This window comes from Aulonocara sp. 'chitande type north' Nkhata Bay, linkage group LG2 (assembly GCF_057382095.1).
Source record: "Aulonocara sp. 'chitande type north' Nkhata Bay isolate Kocher_YH1m ecotype deep benthic linkage group LG2, A_spYH_male_GT1.1, whole genome shotgun sequence".
Lineage (NCBI taxonomy): Eukaryota > Metazoa > Chordata > Actinopteri > Cichliformes > Cichlidae > Aulonocara > Aulonocara sp. 'chitande type north' Nkhata Bay.
This window is the reverse complement of record NC_141345.1, coordinates 21714528-21737510: the sequence shown is the minus strand read 5'-3', so window position 1 is coordinate 21737510 and position 22983 is coordinate 21714528. Positions and strand designations below refer to the sequence as shown.

The 22983-nt window shown below is 39.4% G+C and overlaps 1 protein-coding gene and 1 long non-coding RNA gene across 3 annotated transcripts in view; one reads left to right on the top strand and one right to left on the bottom strand.

The window, feature by feature from the left end:
- LOC147337746 (uncharacterized) overlaps positions 1 to 3323 on the bottom strand; it is a 38542-nt gene extending 35219 nt beyond the window's left edge. Inside the window, exons 1-2 of the long non-coding RNA XR_015131420.1 lie at positions 3019 to 3323; positions 1979 to 2190 (exon numbers count right to left, since the gene is read on the bottom strand). This is a non-coding gene — a long non-coding RNA (uncharacterized LOC147337746). The remainder of the gene's footprint in view (positions 1 to 1978; positions 2191 to 3018) is intronic.
- Positions 3058 to 12838, top strand: dctn4 (dynactin 4). Of its 2 annotated transcripts, XM_086310039.1 has the most exons (14): positions 3058 to 3280; positions 3944 to 4014; positions 4141 to 4319; positions 4422 to 4465; positions 5050 to 5157; positions 5811 to 5831; positions 6338 to 6411; positions 7229 to 7341; positions 7430 to 7539; positions 7637 to 7710; positions 8207 to 8261; positions 8820 to 8927; positions 11314 to 11411; positions 11504 to 12838. In XM_086310039.1, exons 1-14 carry the CDS (start codon positions 3146 to 3148, stop codon positions 11721 to 11723), a joined length of 1410 nt encoding a protein of 469 aa, XP_086166165.1. In that variant the 5' UTR covers positions 3058 to 3145; the 3' UTR covers positions 11724 to 12838. The 2 variants fall into 2 exon arrangements, with proteins under 2 accessions (XP_086166165.1, XP_086166172.1); XM_086310046.1 differs by lacking the exon at positions 5811 to 5831 and having other exon boundaries at positions 3059 to 3280.
- The last annotated feature ends 10145 nt before the right edge of the window (positions 12839 to 22983 follow it).

The window sequence follows — 22983 nt, the reverse complement described above, 5'->3', positions numbered from 1 at the left end:
CTTCATAAAAACAAATTATCGTTAAATTTGAATAAAGCTAAAATTATGTAATTTGGAAATAGTACAAATACAAATGCTAAGATTCAAATAAATGGTGTTGATATTGAAAGAGTAAGTGAAAATACATTTCTGGGGGTAATAATAGATGAAAAACTTAACTGGAGAGCTCACATAATATGTATTCATTCCAAAGTATCACAAAGCATTGCAATATTAAACGATGCAAAGCAGGTATTAGACAGGACATCACTTCATATTCTCTAATGTTCACTGGTTTCACCATACTTAAGCTATTGTGCAGAGGTCTGGGGCAATAACTATAAAACCACATTACATTCACTTTTTACTCTTCAAAAAAAAGCAGTTCGAATCATCCACAATGCAGGTTATAGTGAACATACAAACTCACTATTTTTGCAGGATGAAATATTAAAAATTGCTGATCTAGTGAAATTCCAAACAGCACAAATTCTATTCAAAGCAAAAAATACAGAACTACCAGGTAATATTCAGAGTATGTTTTTTTTTGAAAGAAGTAAGTTCTAATTTATGGAGGACCACAAACAATTTAAGGGTTTTTTGTAACTTCAAAACAGGGAAGGTATGTACTACAAGAAAAAGCATTTGTGTTTCTGTGCATAGAGTGAAACTGTGGAACAGTTTGAATATATAACAAATATAAAACAGTTAAAAAAGAGTTATAAAGACATGATCTTCTTGAACTATAAAGAAAGGGAAATTAAGTGAATGTCTCTATTTACAAAATTTCATGATGTGACATTATAGTATATAGTATATCAGAAATCTGTTCACTTTTTATTACAGATTATATAAGTAAGGAAGCTGACTAAATATTGACTGATAACTTATGGCAAAGGGGTGGGATTAAATAAGTGTGTACTTCTTCCCACTCCCTTTTGACATGTAAATGAATCCGAACAGAGGCACTATTGAAATGTACTGACTTTATTTTGTATAGTATTTTTTCTCTAATTTTCTTTACTAAATGTACCTGTATATTGTTTACATGTTCGAAATAAATTCACAAACAAACAAACCCTGCTTATGCAGTTCAACAACCTGGCCACGTTCAAAAAGGGAATGTTTTTTTGCCTTTGCAATCAGAACGTCATGACGGTGTGACTACCTGACAGAAAATGACAATGAATCCACAGTTTTGCACAGATTTAGATTTCTTCTTGTTGCATGTTGAAGCTCTACTTGGAACCTTGTTAAGTTCCACAGAAGACAACTAAAGTGGATGATGACAGAATTATTTCCATGGTTAAGAAAACCAACTTTACAGTGTTTATCCAAGTGAAGAACACTGGGAGAGCTAAGACTATCTACACTCTACAATCAAGAGACACCTTCATGAATCTCTAACTTACTATTCAGACAGAGAGCATGAGGTTCTGTGTGCATGGCCTTGGATTTGTGTGTGTTTGACTGTTGGATTACTATTAAACAGAACACACTGGAATTAAGCAATAGGGGGCACATTACACTGAACAAATCAGGATCTTTCTGCTTGACTTATCAAGCCAGTTATGCAAGATTAGTTTACCCTAACCGAGGACCTCTCTTGTAATGTGTTGTTTTTCTTCTGTTTGGAGGATTAAATAATCATGTCTCGTGAATCTGAGATTGAAAAAATAAATACATGTAGAACTCAGTGTGTATTGAATACAAACCAGCTGAGGTGCACATCAATATTGAGTTGTACTTTCAAATCTGCCACAGCACCGACATGGCAGCAGCTTTAGACACTATAAACTCAGCACTAACCTGTTGTGTTTATAGTAGTTTATAGTGTCAAATCTCACCTATTAACAGAGATACTGCAGTGTGACATAGTTTCAAAAGTGCATATGTTACTATAACTGCTGCTATAACTGCAGTCAGTGTGCTTTGAATGAAACATTTATGCTAAAGTAAATGAATAAAAAGCTCCTGCGGTGTTACAAGTTGAACTTACCCGAATCTTCATGAATGCATGAGAGCTAAGCGGCCTACTGTTGGTTTATTTTATTCATGGATCATTTCTCTTCCTCTCTCCTCTCCGGGATCAGCTGTTGCCATGGTGAGCTGGTACTTGGCCATATGCCCTGTGGGTGGCTGACAGGAGTCTTTGCAAGCCTGTTCGAGTGTATCGCTCACTGTATTTTGTACACAGCGTTCGGCTCAGATCTGCAGACCAGAATAAGTTGTTATGCAGCGGGGAAGCAAGAGGCACCAGAAGGGCCAAATATCCCATGAATTTCTCTGGTTAAGGAGAAATACTGAAATTTAATTGATTATGATCAGTTGCAAGGGGCTGTGAGGACATGAATAAGTGCACATACAAATACTTTTATACAGTATATATAAAATAAAATGCAGCTTTGTCAAAACTCCAGGTAACACAACAGAAACTTGGGTGCAGATTTCTGCCATATCTTCTTTGTGTCATCCTGAGATATTCTTGGACTTAATCATTACTGTTTAAGTAGAGCCAATTATAAGAAAAATGTGATTCTTTCTAATATTATGTGGGAATAAGGGAAAAAAATATTGTTTTTAAATCTTAAAGTTTAAAGCATAAAGATAAAGACCTACACTACTGTAGATGCTTTAGTATTGCATGGATCAGAATTTCACTGTTTTTTTCCGGGTTTGTTCACAATTCCATCCATTTTGTATGAGATCTACAACACTGCTGACTGGAATGCAGCCCCAAATCATGACAGAGGCTCCACTGTGTTTTACTGATGGCTATAGACACTCACTGTTGTACCTCGCCCCAAACCTGCTCCAAACATATTGCTGATAATTTGGACCAAAAATTTAAAACTTGGATTCATCACTCTGCAAGATCCGTTTCCACTGATTATCAGTCTAGTTCTTGCGTAATTTGATATACCTCAAACTTTTCTTCCTGTTTTTCATTCGGCTAAAGAAATGGGAACAACAGGCCACAAACGCAAATCTCACACACAACTCTGGCCAAAACATAAACGTGGCGTTTTCTATATTCACCACACGAGGGCGACGATGAGCTCACTGTTTTCTACAGTCATTGGTTTCTCCAGCCAAGCAACCAGCGGTGGCATCAACACTAGCAGACGGTCCAGTGAGTCGCTGGGCTCGTCTACGTTCCTCGGAGATGGCGTCCCTTCTGCAGCCAGATAGAGTTGTCTATCTGGTTCGTGGGGAGAAAAAAATTAGAGCCCCCCTGTCTCAGCTTTATTTCTGTCGCTACTGCAGTGAGCTACGATCTCTGGAATGCGTGTCTCACGAGGTACGTTAGTGTTTTTCTCATCATCCTCCGCTAACAGTTAGCCTTTTCTAGCTACTTTGTTACCTTCTGTTAGCTTTGACAGGCGGGAGGGACTAGTTCAGCCATATGCTGAGTTGTCTTGCCAAGCCGTTTGTCAATCAAACGGTCCCCTAATCTCATTGGTTGTACGGTTTCACTTCCGCTTGTTGAAAGAAGCAAGCGCAAGCTAATGAGCCGTTGCTATCTGTCGGCTTTAGCATTAAACGCACAGGTTAGCTTATATAAAGCTGTGGGTGGCATGTTCTCTAATTAAAACAAGTACACAAGCAAAATATTTTGATGTCGGTCTGTCCTTGCTAACGTCCTCACTGTTAAAACCTTGTAAACCTAACTCAAAGTTACAGACACCACGCCCAGAGCGATTTAGCTAGTAGCATCACCATCATCATAGGATACCCTGACGAATATTTGTTAATATACTACTACTTGATTGAAAGCTTAACTTTTACTTCATTGAAGAATAGATAAAAATGAAATAAAACGGGTTCCCCTGTTTCATGGTACCATACTGTTCTAAGGAATGGTACAACGATAATCCTATTTATTCCTGATAACACTGTTGGTAATCAAGCAGTTGGGAAGCGTGTTTAAAATACACTTTAAGACTGACTTCTCTGTGTTCAGGTGGACTCCCACTATTGTCCCAGCTGTCTGGAAAACATGCCGTCTGCAGAGGCTAAGCTTAAAAAGAACAGGTAAGATTGATCTGTTTTTCTTTGCAGATTCGTAGAAAAAGCTCCGTGTTTATATTCCACCCCTTATGTCACTATGTAATTAGCGACCTTAGTTTCATTCTTAATTATTGGTGTGCTCTGTTGTAGGTGTGCAAACTGTTTTGACTGCCCGTGCTGCATGCACACACTATCTACTCGGGCCACCAACATCCCAGCTCCTCTGCCTGATGATCCTACCAAGACAGCCATGAAGAAAGCGTACTATTTGGCCTGCGGCTTCTGTCGCTGGACCTCAAGAGATGTGGGCATGGCTGACAAATCAGTTGGTGAGTGCTAGTTCACTAATCCTAGTTAACCTTTTTTGGTCAAGGCTGTATTTGTTCTCTGTGACTGTCTAAAGTCTGATGTTTGCATTTTGTTCACTGCAGCCAGTGGTGGATGGCAGGAGCCGGAGAACCCTCATACTCAGCGGGTAGGTTTTTTTTCCACCCTGTGGCCATCTAAATTTTTCTCAAGTTGCTCACATGTTTCCTGATAACACATTGCTTGCTTTTAAACTGATGTGCCCCTGAATAAGTGACACCCTCAATAACACAACCCAGGCTAAACTGAAATAGCTGAACATTTGCTTAGGCTACAAAACTGACATGCACGAACTGCACATGCTCCCATTTATTTATTTATGTCTTTATGAGCGTCTTTACACACATGTAGTTATTGCAGGAAGTCAACTGTTTTAATTTTTGCAGATTATTATTATTCCACAGTTTTCTACAGCTTTAAGTCTATCACATTTTAATACAATCATACGAACTTGTAAAAAAAATTACATAAGTTGCGTTTACTAAGACCAGTATCAGCCAATAATATTCTCCAAGCTATTAATTAAGAAAAAAACTATATTGCATATAGGGACATAATAAATTTGTGATAATATAGGTATTGATATGAACCTATACTATATGTAGCATAATGTATCTAGTTCTCTTTTAAATTACAATATAGTCTGTTTTTATAAAAGTACATAAAGAACTGATTCTTGTTTGTTTGCTCCAGATCAACAAACTGATTGAGTATTACCAGCAGCTGGCCCACCGAGAGAAGCAAGAGAGGGACAGGAAGAAGATGGCCAGGAGACGACAGTGCATGCCCCTGGCGTTCTCGGTACTCTGCTCTCTCTGAGCCCCACAGATGAACAGCTTCATGTTAGCTGTTGCCTCTGTGTGGTTTGTCGTTATTGCGAATAGCAGCAATAAATTGCAAATAACAAACTAATTTACATAGACTTTGATTTAAATAATAAATACAGAAATATTTCTTTGTGTCAGTAAGGATGTCATTTGATTTGCATGCTTTAAGCCAAAGCAGGCGGGAATAGACTTGCTGTGCTTGGTTTACAGATTCACACCATGCCCATGCTGTTACCCTGCTTAAGAAACAAATGTCATGGTAGTCACCAGTGTGATTTGCCTGAACGTAGCGGAAAATGTGCACAATGAGTTTTATGCCCCCCTGCTTTGGATGTGGTCTTCACGCTTTGTTAGCTTGGTGCATTGTTCACACCTGCCGTTTTCTTCTTTGACAATTAACATCCATTAATGCAAACCCGTCTTTCCTATCGCGCAGTGGAGCCACTTAAGCTGTGATATCCTGCAGTTGTTTTCCCATCACTGATGCATTTCTGTTGCCGTTGCATGTCACCAAATATCAATAATGTTTTGCTTGATCGCTTTGGTTTCACCTTGTTCTTTATTCTCTCCTTTTTCCTTTTTTTTTCTTTGCTTATGCACTCTGACATTTTGGTTTTTATCCCCCAGCAACACACTATTCATGTGGTGGTGAGTTGTACTTTTTCACAATTTGGGTATTCTCATCTTTTACAGTAGCACTGTTTTCTATTTCTATCTGTTCTTGTCTGCTCTGTTACTGACTGACCTCACAGATCACATGAATGTTTCTTGGGTAAATGAGACCGAGATCCACACAAGGAGAGCCTTTATGTTGATTAGAGGGAGGGAAGCTACAGAAGATCTTTCTCTTTCAAGACATTTATTCATTAAATATGAGTTGATTCTCTTCCTCTAGTCTAGAGTACAAAGGCTCTTCTTTCTGTCTCTTACCACTGCTAATTTTAACAGTTTGTTCTTTATTTGTTGTTTTTCCACTTCTTTACATTTTTTTTAATTCTCAAAACTTGCCATAAACTAAATTTTTTGGGTCAGGATGTTGTGTTGTATTTGTCATGTAGATAAATAACTGTAGATGCATATTTATAATCATCTTGACATTTCAGTGTTCACTAGGCTAGATCTCTGATCATGTTTTGTCCTCCAATTCTACTCAGGAAAAATATGGCCTTGGAACCAGACTGCAGAGACAGAGGCCTGGAGCTCCACTATCAAGCCTGGCTGGCCTTTCGTGAGTTTTTTTATATTTTTATTATCATGTTTATCTGCAGTTATTGCAGCTTTTAACACATCCCATCAACCGGTTTTGTCCTTTTGAACTTTTTTTGACTTTCAAGGTCAGCACCTGTTTTCAATGTCTCACGTCTTTGACATGCATATTATCAGTGACTCAGATTAATTTTCTGCCGTCCACAAACCATTAGTTTGATTAATTTCAGGGTGCCATAAAAATGAATTTACAGAGCCTTGGAATTTGTCTTTAGATACTTATTGTAGTTAATCCATCACAATGAACAGTTTGTCACCTTTTTTCTTGTTCTCAAATTGCATCATCACCTTGTACTGATATAATTGTTAACAGAGATCGCTCACCAGAATTCATTCAAGGACCCTGCCTAACATTTTGGATTAATGATTAGCTGACAAAAGGCAGCGTATTGATAAACTATGCTGTCAGACCGAGGGGACGAATGTAAAGCTGGCGAGGACTCTCTGAAAAGAGTGATGTGTACTTGGTTGTCTCTTGTTTCAAAGGACTCTTGTTCAGTAGCCAAGTATGAAAAGTTGGATGCCCTTGAAGGCATCAACCTTAAGTTTTCCAAAGTTTCTTTGTTCTAACTGTAACCGTGCAACTTTTATGTGAGTAGGTTATTTATAAAGAGCTAGAGCCTCCAAAAATACCTGCACTGTTTGCGTTGCAGTGTATGTAATTAACTTCCAGTTACTTTAAAGACTGTCATTAAAGAGAAATAATAGCTGTTATTTCTCTTTTCTTTCTTAAAGAGAAATAACAGCTTATTAAGCAGTATTTATGTTAATCTAATTAGCCTCAAAGAGGGTGAAGACCAGAAGGAGATCACCATTGAACCAGCCCAGGCACTTGATGAGGTGGAGCCCCTGCCTGAGGATTGTTACACCAGACCCATCAATTTACCTGAAGGTATGGTCTTATCTGGTGCTCGCTGAACAGTACCGAGAGCTTGTCAAAGTGAGGTCAAGTTGAATCTGTAATTTCTCTTGTCTTGCAGTGACCACGCTGCGACAGCGGCTTCTGCAGCCAGACTTCCAGCCTGCAGGGGCGTCTCAGCTCCACCCAAGACACAAACACCTCCTGATGAAGCGCTCGCTGCGCTGCAGGGTCAGCACCTCTTCAGGCTTTTAGTGTTCCATATCTATCAAAGCCTCTCTTTTAATAGATTATATTTACATGAGTCTTTTTTTTCCCCCTTCTTCAGAAATGCGAGCACAACTTGAGCAAGCCAGAGTTTAATCCTACTTCAATTAAGTTTAAAATTCAGCTGGTGGCTGTGTGAGTGCTGCTCTTCTGTTTACGTTTGAAACATTTTTTTCTCAGCAGTTTATCGTCAAGTATAAATGTTGTTTAGTTGGATGACTGTATAAAGATGTCGGGACATTTTTCATGCAAATGCATGAGCACATTAACCCTCCTGTTATGTTGCGGGTCAGATTGACCCAGAACAGAAGAGATGTCACATGTCATCTGCATCACTACAGAAAATGAAAAAAATTAAATTATAAAAGAAAATTGTAAAATAATCAATGCCAGTGTTTCTGACACTTTTGGATGAGTAAATTTGCCCCAGGTCAAATTAACCCAGGAGCATAATTGGTGTTCCTGGAGACCAACACAACAGGAGGGTTAAATGGAGACAGTTTTCACTGTGTGCTTTTTCTTCTTTTTGTTTTGTTTTCAGGAGTTTAGACATTAGGTCACTCTGACTGAATGTTTAGTGATCTTTGGTGTGTTAGTGTATTGACTGTCTGCCTTCCTCTTCCTCCCACAGGAGTTATATCCCAGAAGTGAGAATTATGTCCATTCCAAATCTCCGGAATGGGAAGGTCAGTGTCTGCACGAACTTTGGTAGATTATCTTGTATTTTAGATTTTTTTTTTTTTTTTAATTCTGTGCACACTGCCAGCAAAAAGTTTGTTACATGCCTTCTCATTTAATGTTTTTTCTTTATTTTCATGGCTGTTACATTGTAGACACATCTCTGCATGTGTACACGACATCTGCAATTTTCCAAAATGAATTTTATCTGGTCTATTTTTAATTATTGATGCATGAAAGCTCTGGGAATTTGAAGTAAAAACCATTTCAGGTGACTACACCATGAAGCTCACTGAGAGAAGGCCATGGGTTTGCAGAGCTGTCAACAAAGCAAAGGGTGGCTACTTTCAGGAATGTAAAATATAAAACATGTTTTGAGTTATTTAACACTTTTTTGTTTACTACATGATCCCATATGTGTTCATTCATAGTTTTGATACCATCTGTGAGAATCTACAATGTAATTAGGCATGGAAATAAGGAAAAACCATTAGTGTACACATAAACTTGGAAACGATGACAAGCATTTGCCTTATCTTTTTTCTTTCCTGCCATTCGCTGTTTAGGAGAGCCAGGTGCTGCTGACCCTGACCAACCCAGTGGAGAACATCACCCGCGTCTCACTGACCTCTTGTGAGGAAAATGACCCTGATGAGATTAATAGCACTGCAAAGGTATTTTATTTATTTTTTTAATCGCTTCTATTGACACACAGGCACAACAGTCGATCCGAAATTGATACAAAACTTTGTAACTTTAATGAAGTTTTTAAAATCTCTTGTAAGTAGAGCTGGGCGATATAAGATTTTTTCATATCACGATATGTTTTTTCATTTCAGGCGATAACGATATCTATCACGATATAAGCCAAATAACTATATTTGTAAGATTTAAATGTGCCGTTGCTCACAAGTAAAATGTGAAATAATCAGCAGCTTGTTTTGATTTAAATATTTATTTCCCATAATAAGTTCAACAGGGTAGATGTACTTAAGGAACATGAGACTTTTTCAGATAAATAAAGGCAAATATTGCAAACTACACAAAAGGCAGCCGCTAAAGCGTTTAAGTTTCAAAATAGAACAAACGAAACAGACTAAATTGTCAATTCCACTTAGAAACAAAATATTAATTCTAAAAATAAATCTTAGTTTGTTTTACAGAAGAACAGACAAAACTGACTAACTTTTGTCAATATCAAATAAACTGAGAACTAAAAGGGAATTCTCCTTGTTGTATAGCTTAGCTTTTCAAACAGTTTTAACAGTTACTTTAATCTGACAAAAGCCGAATGACGAATTAGCGCTTTCAGTCAGACATTGAGCATGCACCGGTTTATTGTATTTCCAGACTTGCTTTCGGCACAATTTACAGTGCGTGCTACTCTGTTTTTTGTCAGACTTGAAATAGCCGAAATACCTTCACACTACGGAACTTCTCTGGCTCTTCCGTTTGACAATCTCTCCGGCATTGGAGCCATCATGTTTTCTCTTCGGTAACCTTCGGTCACGCACTCGGTTGATTTTTCTCTAGTCGGCACACTCATTTCCTCCATTACCCGGGCGGCACGGCGGCTGGCTGCTTCCCAAACAAATACACATGTCCGGCTTGGCACTTGTGCTGTACGTAACAAGTCACGTGACGTGACGCTGCGGCTATGCTTGGTTCGGCTCTGCGCTACTTAATTTGGATTGACTGTTCTTTTTTCTTTTTTTTAAGAGGACAAGAGCGGTGAGGCCTATCGCAATAGTTTAACTTTTCTATCGAGAAAAAGTTATTTCGCAATACATATCGTTATTGTTCTATCGCCCAGCTCTACTTGTAAGTTCTCAATTTTTTTCTTTTGTTTTGCCTATTGACATTTTAGAAAGCAACCACAAATGCATCCAGTGAAAGAAACTTCAGACTGCAAATATTAGACTTGTTTTCAAAATGATAACCAGAAGAGCCGCTCTTATAGATAATTAAAGACTTACCTGTTAATTTTAACGGAGGTTTGTAATATCATTAATAGGTTCAAAGAATCCAGTTGTTTCACTGATTTCCTTTCTGAAATCTGTATCTTTGTGGTAAACAAGCCCAGGTGCTTGACTGGGTGTGTGTGACCGGTCACTGATAGAAAACATTTGGTGTGGTATGAAACAAAAAATATGACAAAAGAGGCCCTCAAGCAGCAAGATAATGCATCAAGTGAGAAAAGGAAAGTATTTGGATTTCACAAGTGCAGCAGTTGGTCTCCTCAGTCCGCAAGCAGTGATAGAAAAACACGTGATGCAACACGGTGGTAAACTTTTTTTTTTTTTTCCTAGTGTGCTGGCACCATATACAAAATGTGCATATGTTAGCCATTTTGTTCTATACTTATACCTTATTTATTCAAATTTTACTCAGCAGCTCGGCTGTTTTGCAAATTGGCTTGTCTGTAGCCTTCGCGTCATCTCTTCATACTGTTAGTCACAGCTAACAGTGCTGCTTGGTGCACTGAGGCTCTCTGACTATAGGCGTTTTTTTTATTACCAGCCTCTTTAGTGATGAAGTCATGGGCCAGCTCGAGTAAGGTAGAGCTCCTGGCCAAATAAGAGCATCCTGATGACCCATTTCCATTGACATTATGGCCAAACGGAGAGTGCAGTCCCGGCTTTCTGCTCGATCTGATATACAAACACCTGAGGGATATTGCGAACCATATCAAGCTATGCTCGGTTGAGTTTTATCGCTACTTCTCATGGCTAAGTTCACCCACCTCCTACATATATTTTATGTACTACATCTGTTCTCTCTGTAAGTCTTTTGACAGCTGAAAAGAAGCATCAATTTTAGCAAAAAGTGTGATTCAGTTGACTTATTTTCCCCCTTAAACACAACACAGATATAACAGTCAGACGAGCATGAGTTTTTATGTGAGGTGTCAACTTCAGAAAAATACATCTTTTTATTTAATAACCACCATTGTTCATTTTAAGATGCGATTAACTTAGAAAGAAGTGTAATAATTCATCTTAATGTGACTCTAACATTTAAAATCTTGCTGTAAACATTACTGCTTGTTATTTTTTTCAGGTTTTAGTGCCCAGTAAGGAACTACTCTTAGCAGGAAAGGATGCTGCTGCTGAGTATGATGAACTAGCCGAACCTCAGGACTTCCAGGACGACCCAGAGTGAGTCAACACACAAACCCACGCTTGCTCTTTAACAGTAATGGCATGAGAAAACACCCTCACTCCACTTGATATCTCTGTCTTTTCCACAGTGTTGTTGCCTTCAGGAAATCCAACAAGATTGGTTTCTTTATCAAAGTGATCCCTCAGAAAGAAGAGGATACGGATGTCACGGTTTCTTTTAAGATCCGACATGACTTCCGCAACCTCGCTGGTCCCATCCGGCCGAGCGAGGAGGGAGCCGACACTGCCGCTGAAGCCATCTGGCTCACTCACCACGTGGAGCTGAGGCTGGGACCCCTCGCTTCCTGAACCCAAGTACTGCGTTCACCAGTGTTAGGCTCTTCGAACTAATACCTTCAAACTGGGATTAATTTAATTTAAAACTGATTTCTGATTCAGCTCATTGAAGCTTAAGGATAATTTGGCACCTTTAAGGCTTTCAGATGCTGTTGTTATGCTTTGGCTTAAGCCACATCAGCAGATCCCTGTGCTGCACAGTTTATAAAACTATATGAAACCATGACTTGTTGCACACTTAACTGATAACTATAGATTCTTGGTCCGGTTTATTGTTGCCTAATGTACCCAAAACCTCCTCTTTCTCATCTTAAACACTTTATAGTTCATCAGTAAGAGGCAGTTTAGCATGTGGTTACATAGAGGGGACAGATCCTTATTATATGCATATCGTTTCTGACTAAAATGAAGCTTTAATTTGATTACGGTAAATATATATGCCATATTTGTTGCTCCCAGCCTTTCTCTCCACACCCTTGACGAACGTTTTGTCTCAGCTGTGTTGTGCTGTGGGTATTTTGTGAGTTTTTTGTCTCTGCTGTTTATAGATTATAGAAGTTTAAGTTCAAAGTCGAGGGAGTGGGATTATAGAAAGATGAGCAGAATCAGAAATCAGAATAGAGAACAATCTGTGTGAATCCCAGCCATGAATCACACACACACACACACACGCCTCTGCGCTTTTAGCTTGTGTATCCTTCAGACAGCAGTAGGAGAATAACATGCATGCTTCACATATATAATAAAAAACCATACATGCTACACAGTATCATCACAATTATTGATTCCGTAGTATGTTTAAAACGGATCTCCTTTGGATAGATACGATCGTTTTATTATTGTCTGAAGTTGCACAGTAACCTAATGGCACTGTGAGGAGGATTCATGAGAAACTGTACAAATGACATGAAGTACAAAGTGCCCGTCATTTCTGTGTATTGAAACACTATTTTTGTCTGATTTGAAAACTTGCTTTTGGTTCATAGACCTCACTGACCTCAATGTCAGTGCGTATTGTTAGCTGCTGCCAGTTTTCTTTTTGGTCTTGGTTAAAAAAAAAAAAAAACTGTCCTTACATCACAGTTAATCATCTGTGCTGGCTAATAAATAATGCTGTCAAAGAGAAAGCGTAAATGTCTTATGTTCTAGGGTGATGCGAGTTTTAAAGTGGTTATTCCAGACTGTGCTCCACTCTGCTTTTGACATAAAGCTGGGTTTCTAGCACTTTTCCTGCTGCTGTGCCTGAAAACAGTGCTATTATTAAAGCAAATGGCTTAAAACTGTAAAGCTGCTGACTTGAGATTTATTAGACTGCCTTTTATAAAAAGAAAAAGTATTTTAGAAATCTATCAACAAAGTAAAAATGACTGAATTCATGTTTTTGTTTTCAAATTGGAGGCGTCACACTGGACTACATAACATCCAACCAATGAAACAAATTTGTCCAGGAATGCAAGTAAATGACTGTAAATTGGCATCTTAATTAAAAATAAAGAATTAAAAACCGTACATTAAAAAAAATTAATAGATAACAATAATTATATTTTGGCATAAAAATAAAAAACTCTTGCACATACTGGTGGATTAACTATTACAGAAACTCAGAAAACGGATTTTACCATTGCTGTTAATTTAGAGCAGCTGTGATGTAAACCTTACATTGCATTGCGAATAATCAGTTGCATTAAGGTTCAGGTGATATTTTTCCAAGTTCATCACTGCAATGAGCCAATGTAGAGCGATGGCTTTAAAAATATTGTCATATTTTAAAGCTTTTTTTAAAATAAAAAACTTAATTCATGTAATAGGAAACACGTTTGATTTGATCTCTATAACTATTTCTCTATGATTCTTTATATATTTATTTTTTTCTATATCTTCAGTTGAACCTCCATTTATGATATAGATTTTGTCAATGTAGTCTGCACTGTAAAAATTTAAGTGTAATTAATATTTATAAAATGACCTACAGCAATGAGAAGAAGAGAGAAGTAAAGATGATTCTGGTTTCAACTGAAGTCTTCCAGTAATTCGTTCCATAATAAAGGGTTTTTTAAAAATTAGGAAGGCAGAACTCTTATATATCAGTTTTGCATATATTGTATCATTTGGATGTACACATAATACATAGAGTAGTGGATCTGAAGTAACATCAGTTCCCCAAATCTGTTTAATCTTGTAATAAGCTTTTTGATCACGTGTATCAGACTTGCATTTTTGTCTGTCATTCACTCTCACCACAAGATGGCGCCATAGCCAAATAGTTTTTAAACATCAGCCACACAAGGAGCTCTGGGAGGACATGAGAGCAAGCACAAGGCAACCTTGATCTTGAATTTCTCTGCATGCTGAAAACATCGATCGATAGCAATCGTGGCTGTGAAAAAGCAGTTTTTTCCTTTAAACTGGGAAAAATATTTTCATAATGAGCGCAAAGCTGTTTATCAGCATCCAAATCATCAGAACGAGATGCCCTCTTATCACCACGAGGAGCAGAGAGTAAAAGAATTTGTACTCCAGCAGATACCGTTTTATATTTAACACGTATCCGTCATGTTGGGAGGGATGATTTGCGTGCTCGTGTCGTTTATTGCTTCTGAAAAGGCAGATCAAATATGTGCGATGCTGGTATGTTGCAGCTCCCCGATGAGGCCCTCCGCTGTGTAAACAGACCCACTCCGTCTGGGCAATAAAGCCATGATTTTCTTTTATCTTCACCAGATATAAACAGCCCAGAAAAGTGGTCTCTGTGAGAGCCATAAATCACCACTGAAGATGAGGTAATAAAGCACACATGGGGCGGGGGAGTGCCAGACCACTGAAACAGCACAGGCTCCCTCTTCAAACAAAGCTGACGATAGCAGTAGCTGATTTCAGTGCCCTGCAGTGGCGTACCAAGCAAGCACTTGCTGGGCTCCTGCTCTACTACTGGGGAAAAAAAAGTACTGTATTTCAAAAAGGCAAATTCTAAACGTGTAATTCGTGGCCATCATTTTTATTCGCCTAAACCGACGTGACTGATGGAGAACGACTGAATATGGTGATTTATGCAGTCATCTTTTAACTGACTCATGAGCAGCCCTTGAATGATCCCCAAACACACCGTCTGGAGGACAAATTCTGGATCGTTCTGGTCAGGATAATATTTTCCTGGATCAAGACAGGAATTATTTCACGCTCAGCATCAGCGTGTTCTTATTTGCAGAACCTCACACTGTAAACAGCACAGAAATCTGACCTGTGACTGTGTTATCGGGATTAGAAATGAATATCATAGGGTTTTCAGCAGTGCCTGTATAGTAAGTAGGTTAGGCAAGGGCCTGCTCATTTAATGTCTCTCCTGCTCCTCTATCTTTTTTTCCCCCCCTTTGAAGACTTAACAACTTTATTTATAAAGACACACGCAGCCAGCCTTGACCAGATGAAAAATTCCTCACTGAATTACAAGTCTGACTGCACCCAGGACCTTTCCACAATTACGTCATCGCCCAAACCGCCAGTAACTCACCCACAGAGGAAGCATGACACAGACAAACAAAAGAGGAGAGAAGCAGTGCCTTAGTGGAGGAAGAAAACTCTGTTAATCTAAAAATAAAAAAATACAGAAATATGTCCAACTACTTTTTCTCCGTGCCCCTTATTTCATAGGCCAACCGTGCTATGCTCGGGGATTGAGGTTTGTTTCCTTTGTTAGCTGTCAGGTGAAATGATTCTGCCACAATACTTATGACATGTCCTTTACTGGGCATTAGCCCAGGTACAAAAAAAGATCTCTTTTTAGTTTCGTTGTTTTGTTTTTTTTTGTTTTTTTTAGTTTTGTGAACAGGAAGCCCAAAAGGTGCTCAAAGTGATGAATCACCTCTTCCATTTTCTGCTCACCAAACCATCATCTGGTTAATTAGTTGTAATTGATGATGTCTACCCAGATGAATAACTGTTGAGGCATGGGGGATTTCAGAGCTGGGAAAGCCAAAACTGTGAAACCTTAGCTTTTCAGGAGGCCAAAAAAAGTTCACTTTCGCCTCCGATGTGCTTTGAAATTCTCATTCCAATTTCTCTTGCTTTGCTTTCGCTCTCTCCGCAGTCTGACAACTGTAGGCTGGATGGAATGTTTATTTTGGATGCAGGGTTGAAAAAGAGAAAGCAGCTGACCTTCAACACTCTCTCGGAAACTCTGTCTGCCTTAACTAACACACATGCAGCTACGCTCTCTGCTTTATTTATAATCTTATCAATAAAGGCTGTATGTTGTCAGAACCCCAGACTGGGGCCAGTGCTAAGAGGGAACCCTGTGAGGTCCCCGGAGGATGGAAAATTTGCTTTTTGCTGGACATCTTCTTGCTCAATTGAAAACTTAAGTAGAAAAGAGATTTGATAAAAAGTGTAGCTAGTGAAGGAAGTAATGTCTTTTAAAGAAAAAATGTACAATTTAGGAAGCCCTAACTATGTTAACTTATCATCTGATCGCCTTAAAGCATAGAGTCTATAATAGAGGAAGGTTTTGTTTTGGAATGAGAAATGACAATATTTGAATGAGAGGGTGTGCTGCTAAAACAGATATGCTTAAAAAGGTGCCGACATGAGCAGAGTCTGTCTGGACTCACCTGTGACACTAATAAACTTTAAAGGTACAGTCAGTCATTTATTGAACCTATTTAATAGAAAAAAGAATATTGTACTCATAAATGCACATTGATTATTGTGTAATTACGTCTCCCAACAAATTGATGTTTTCTCATAAACTTAGAATAAAGTTTTGATTAAGAATTAAGCCACCATGTTGACCCACCTTACAGTGACCGAGGTGGGCGTCGCTGTTTGCTTTATTGTGTTTTATGTATGCGTTTGGAGACCAGCCACATATGTAGAATGCCAAAGGTGGAGGAGAAGGGAACTCGTGGTTTTTGACTGCTGCAGGCAAATTTTGATACGTTTCAGACTCAACATATGAAAGATCACATGTACTGTATGTTTTATCATCTGTTAGGGGGTCTCCTTCACTAAAGAAGGAGAAAAAAGACAACATGACAGGTGTCTTAATAAAAAATGTCATGTTCTTCCTCCGCACCTGAAGCCTCATCTCCTAAACTCAGAGCTCTAAATCACAAAAACTTGCATAAACATGCTCTTTTATTCCTGATATTGTTTCAATTACATTTGTACATCTGACAACGAACTGGCTAAACATCAACAGTTAACAAGTGAACAAAGACAGTTTCAATAATGCTGGCTAACAGCAGCTAACAGACACTAACAGCAGCTAACAGGGGCTAACAGCAACACCCACCATAAGAAAAATTCAGGATATCCTGAACAACTTACCTCAGTATCTCTGTGTTTAGACAGAAGTGAGATTCACTGACTCATTAACTTGTATCAGACTTCTTTCACAAAGTTTTACAGCCTCCTCCAGAATAAGTACATGTGGACACCACAGGATATAGACAGCTGAGGTAAACAGTGGACTGACAGCCTACACTCATTGCAGATCAATGGCGGCCAGAGTTGTTTGTCCTTCAGCAGCCACCGTAGCTGGAATTATGCACTTGAACTGGGAGGGTAAGAAAACAGAATTTACTTGACTGCAATTTTTTGACATCTATTGGTGAAATTTTACAGGTTGTAACTTTAAGCTTTTATACAGTTGAAAACAGATGAATATTTGCGACTATACAGTTGTTATAAATGGACTATAAACATATTTATTTCTGCTTTAAGTTTGGCATTTTAGCATTTTAAATCTATGGGGATTGACTTTCTTTTTGAGCAGGCCTCAGGTAACTGCATGTCTGTGTTGTGTTACAACTTTCAGCCGTGACGGTTGCTGCTTGCCAAACCCAAGAAGAAAAATAAAATAAAATACAATACAAGTTTACCAGAAAAATGTTTTCGTTTGCTGGAGCTTAAATTAAAATCCAACATTTCTACAGGCACCCAGGTAGCGCAGCAAAGCTTGTCCAAATATGGGATTAATCAATGGCTTCGCCAGAGGCAAACATTTTGTTATTCCGGCAGAGAAAATCAGAGAGAATGAAAGAAAGATCAGATCACAAAAATAGGCTGCTGGAGCTGAATCTTACTGCTGGATAGATAAAAACACAAGGTTTTGGCTACATGAGGAACAGTAATGACATATTTGACTAAATGACATTAAAAATATTTGTAATTAAATGCTTTCTTGGCAAACCTTAGATAAAAAAGCAAAACAAAACCACTTTTACATAATATCATCGCATTCTTCATCCAGATGTTCAGCTCAAATTCAAAACAGGACTTAGTGTAATCCAATGACTAGCTCTAAATAAAACAAAATGAAAGACTAAGAAAAGGATAAATATGTTACCCAGAAATAGCCACGGTAGCTTTTTCTGTGTAGACTAATTACAGCCATTCATTTTCTTAAATCACAAAAGAGAAATCATGTCTATAGACAAGTCTATAGGAAAAGTCAAGTATCTCTGCACCTGCTTCAGCAAGATCCTAATTGAGCAATACAAACCACTACCTAATCCTCTGTGGTCTACAAGTATCATCCAAACAAGCTTCATTAATTAGAAGAAATACACGCCCTGGAGAAAGTCAGACACACACCAGCGATAGCGCATTGTTAAGTAAATAGATGATTTCAATTAGGACAACACTTACAAAAGAAGTACTGTTGTTGTCTCAATGTAAAGCCGCAGGCTTCTTGGGCAGCTAAGGCCCATTAGGTTCTGATGAAAGCGCGCTTGAAGCTGAGAATGTGTGTGGCTGGGATATTCGAGAACAGACATGGTTTCCGCAGAAGACCCACAGAAGCCACAGAAGTCCAGCCCAACATCACACTACAAATTCTGACTGTCCACATTCAGCATAGGTAGCCAACACACACACACACACACAAGCTCCCAACGAGTGCTGTATTTCACCCCTGAGATGTTAAGTCAAATCAATGTGTGGAATCAATGAGAGCATCGCTGGATTTACAGTGCAAGAATATGAAATGCCAAACTGTAGATGTGGATTTGTGACTCTATCAGTGGCACATTTCACAGGGTGAAGAGCCCCTAAAAGGTAGAAGTCCATAAAAGTCTCAGTGAATGAAATGTATTTCACTCTCCCAGACTCTGCTGTGTGCTCGGATTAAAGAATGCATTTCCCTTTCGTACGGGGACAATTTTCCACTGATCTTTGTTTATGGCATGCGGCTACATTTGCTAGAGTACAAACTTGCTTTTAAACCATATTTGATCCATGATGTGATTCAGTATGGAGGCCATCTAAACGTTTTCCTGTCCAGTTAGGATAAGCTGGGGTCACACTATAGACAGGTCACCAGCTCATCACAGATCACACTCAGGTTCAGATTGATCTCTAGAGTTTGGGAGTGCACAGAAAAGCCCCAGTGAACCAGCAGGTTTTTCTGCAGAACCTGTGCACCCATGTACTGAATTAAAGAAAAGACTGGCTGCAAATGAGATACGTCAGCTCAGCTGTGGAAACACAGACAGCTTCGAGATCTCATTGAGTGTGCAGGGTTGAGTCTCAAACAGCAGTAATTTCTAGTGAATTTAAGAACGGAGACGAAAAATGAGCCTCACAACAGAATGGAGACGGCATTCTTTCAGATTTTATTTACACAAGGATGTCTGCAATCACATAGAGCCAATGCCTCTGTTTATCCACGGACTGGACGGACCTGAAGGGTGGTTCTTTGTGAGGACATCCTCGAGCATTGCCAGGGCTTGTCACCAGTTAATGTTGCTGCTGGGAGAATCTGAGTAGCCTGAGCTTTGTTTGCTTTTCTCTAAACCATGTTGCTCTCTTTAATTTCCTGTTGATGAGACTCGCAGATCTGATTTCCTGCTTATGCGGCACAAATAATCTTGTTGCCAGTGAACCGACTTTAGTTGACTTTATCTCTAAGACCCCCCCCCCCCCCCCCCCAGCTCTCTGCTATATATATATATATCATGTTTTTAGAATTTAGTTTTGACAATTAATCATTTCATTTTTAATGCCTACCACTAACAGCAAGATCTGTTTCTATGCAATAAGCCTGAGATTGCACGGTGCATGAAGAAGGTTAAAGGAAAGAGAAGGATAAAGCACAAGGGTGGGGTGCTAAAGGAAGAAAACATGTCCTCAGAGGTGGGGGATATTTTGTTCTGGGACCAATCTGAAGCATCTGTGAGGTCTTTCCTGTATCACGTCCTCTGATAATACTCAAGCTTTGGCAAGCAGGACCTCTTGAAAGAACTCCCTTTATTAGGTCCTCTTTTGAAATTACATGTGTCTTCTTTCCACATGTATCTGCGGCATGAAACTGTCATTTCCATTCAAGTCAAACACAAACCAGTCGGGAATAATGTCAGCATTAGCAGTGCAACAAAGTGGAAAGCCGGGACTGGACTGCTATCTACACACAGGAGCTCACCCACAGCTACAGATAGGGGAGCACATGGCAGATTTGACATCTTTCCATTTGCTGGAGGATGGATGAGCTTGACCCCTCTGTGCTCGACCTTGTTCCCCACCCCGGAGCAAGAGCAGCACATTCCCCACTGGATCAACATCTCCTGGAAAAGTTTCCGTCGGCTAAATGTTAAAAGAGAGACCACCTCTGAGGTGCGGCTCTGTACAGATCAGGCTCACGTGGAGAGCTTTGTGTTGCCGTCGAGATAGTCCTTTAAAACTCAAGATTATGAGTGAAACAACATGTGGGCTTAAAGCCTCGGGACTCTGATGACTTCACGTTTCTCGTGTTGTTTGCGCAACATTGTTAGCAGAAACTTTTTGCCAGCAAATGTCCAGCGTGATTCGATGCTGAGGTCCCTTTCCTCCCTCCCTTCACTGAGTTCGTAAATATTTTCATGCGGAGGGTGATCATAACATGACCTCATGAATAACTGGACGAAATATTCCCTTCTCCTTCTGCAAAGAATAAAAACATTTGCATCTCAATCTCTCTCTGTCTCTCTATAATGCTCCCTCAATCCCTCTCATTAAAAATCATCCTCACTCCCTTTTTCTGAATTTCTTTGACTAGCTTTCCATTTCTCTCTTGCTTTTTCTCCACCCAGCCCGTAATTAGAGGGAAGCAAGAAAAAAAAAGAAGCTCGGAAGCTGACAAGAAACCTTTTGGGCACATCTGCCAACACATAGCTTTTAACTGGGTCATAGAAGTGAAACCCAGTGTGACTTTTTAGTGCTGAAAGAGGCTCTCTGGAGGCAAAGAGCTCCAGGCCCAGACAGGGAATCCAACCAGAAGGTCAAACATCCCCTTAATCAGGACGCCTCAAATCCCAGACACCTTGGGGGAATGTGGTGCTGAATTTATTAGCAAGCTTTTTAGCCTGGCTTGATCACCTGTGGGCTGGAACAGCAGAAGGTGGTTTTCTTGAGTCAGCCCGAACAGGAACTCAGTCCTGCTAGCTATTTATTTTCTCATTTTCTTATTCAGCACTGCAACTGGATATGCCCACATGGCTGCTCCTGGCTAGAACTAACAGGCGTGTATTTCAGGCTGTTTATATTTGGTCTTGTCTCCAGGGATACTTTTCAAACTTTCACGGCTGTTACACGAACACCTGATGAGTCTACACGTTCATCAGCGCACGCTCGCTTCAAGTCATTTCTCGATTGTTTACTCTTTGCAGCTTTGCAACCTGTGGTGTGGGTTTTATGCATTTTCTTCTAAATAAGGTATCGTTCACATGAGTTTTCCGCACTTGTTTTAATTGTTTCTGTGGTGTTGCATTTCAGCTCTAAGGGTTTACGAAAGGAAATACATTACAACCCAAACTGCCAGTTAACCCTAAATTAGGCTTGCCAGTGGAAATCGCACACTGGTTACTGAGTCAAGGCAGAATGCTGGTCTGGATGAAATCCCAGAGAGAATGGTCCACGCTTTCTTTGGTTCTGCAGAATATAATAACATTGCTGTGTTGCACTGGTTTGGGTTCAACCTCTGTGTTCAGAGGTTTACGCACAGGAAGAGGCGAGCAGTGATGTGGTCATCATAGACCAGAGAATAATTGCTCAGGGATGTGTAACAATGAAAAGACAAAGTAAAGCGGTTTTGATGTTGCTCCATTACTTTGTAGCTGACAGTTGGTTGCTACAGGGTCTGGCTGAGCAGATAACTCTTGTGTATTTTTCAGCCCTGTCGCATGTGTTCCCATTGAATCATGTTGATTTGTGTTCATTCGTGCTCCTCGGAAGGCCCCTTTGTCCAAGATTCAAAATGAATCCCTCTGAATTTGACCTTCATGTGCTTTTAAGCTGGAATTTGGAAGCTAATCTTGGTCATTTTGCTCAAACAGCAATGAATGCATAAAATTTAATGCCACATGCAAATTAAAAGCTTGCAAAAACTATCAGATTTATCAAAATGAGCTTACTCTCACCTACAGATTTACTTCCATTCACTGGCTGATAGCCCTACTGCCATGAACACACCAGATCTCATCTGATCTCTGAAGCTAAGCAGGGTCAGGCCTAGTTAGTATTGACTGAGAGCAGGTCATCTACTAACTAGATGGTTGATAATTTAATCGCTAGCTTCTCTGGCCTTTTCCAAGGTATCCCCGGGAAAGATACCTAACCCTGAACTGCACCCAGTATGAATGTTACATAGAAAAGCACTTAGACGTAGAGAAAAATGCTTGTCTGAACGGATGCAGAGGAGTTTTACTTGCCACCATTTATGTTTCATGTTATTGTTGCAGGTTCCATTAAAATTTCTTAGTCTCTGTTCATCACATCACTGCTCATATCGCCTCTTTTAGGCACTGTTGTTCTTCTGTCAAGCCAACCCCCTCGAATAAAGAAATACCTCAAACCTAAACAATAGCTTGAAATTACAGTCACAGTGGTTGGAGACCACAGCACAACCTAAATAATTACAACTGTTTGCTTTGAATTACGATATTGTTGCTTTTGAAATGGTTGCTTCAAAGACGAGGACCAACTGCTTCTTCAAAGTGACTTCAGTTGGTGGAAATGGTCATAAAACGTCAATAAGGTGGACTCAATCTGCTACCAGCTGGCATTCACTTTACAATTGAACAGGGACCAGTTGGCAATTACATGCAAACTGTTTGCAATAATAACTACAATAAACTGGCAAAAATCTGTTTACTAAAGAATCCAGCCAAACCATCATAGATCCGTATCCATCCTGTATGCTGCTGCACCATCCTGCAGGATGTTGATTTAACTGCAAAATTAGCAACCTTGTTTTTACATCAGAATTTTAAGCAGAATACAACCAGTTGGCAACCAGGTAAGA

Excerpts from the sequence above, each read along its gene's own strand:
- dctn4 (XM_086310039.1), top strand. The coding sequence starts at position 3,146 with ATGGCGTCCCTTCTGCAGCCAGATAGAGTTGTCTATCTGGTTCGTGGG. Across the intron at positions 7,711-8,206 it reads AAAATTCAGCTGGTGGCTGT|GAGTTATATCCCAGAAGTGA; the intron begins GTGAGTGCTGCT and ends TTCCTCCCACAG. Across the intron at positions 11,412-11,503 it reads GACTTCCAGGACGACCCAGA|TGTTGTTGCCTTCAGGAAAT; the intron begins GTGAGTCAACAC and ends TCTTTTCCACAG.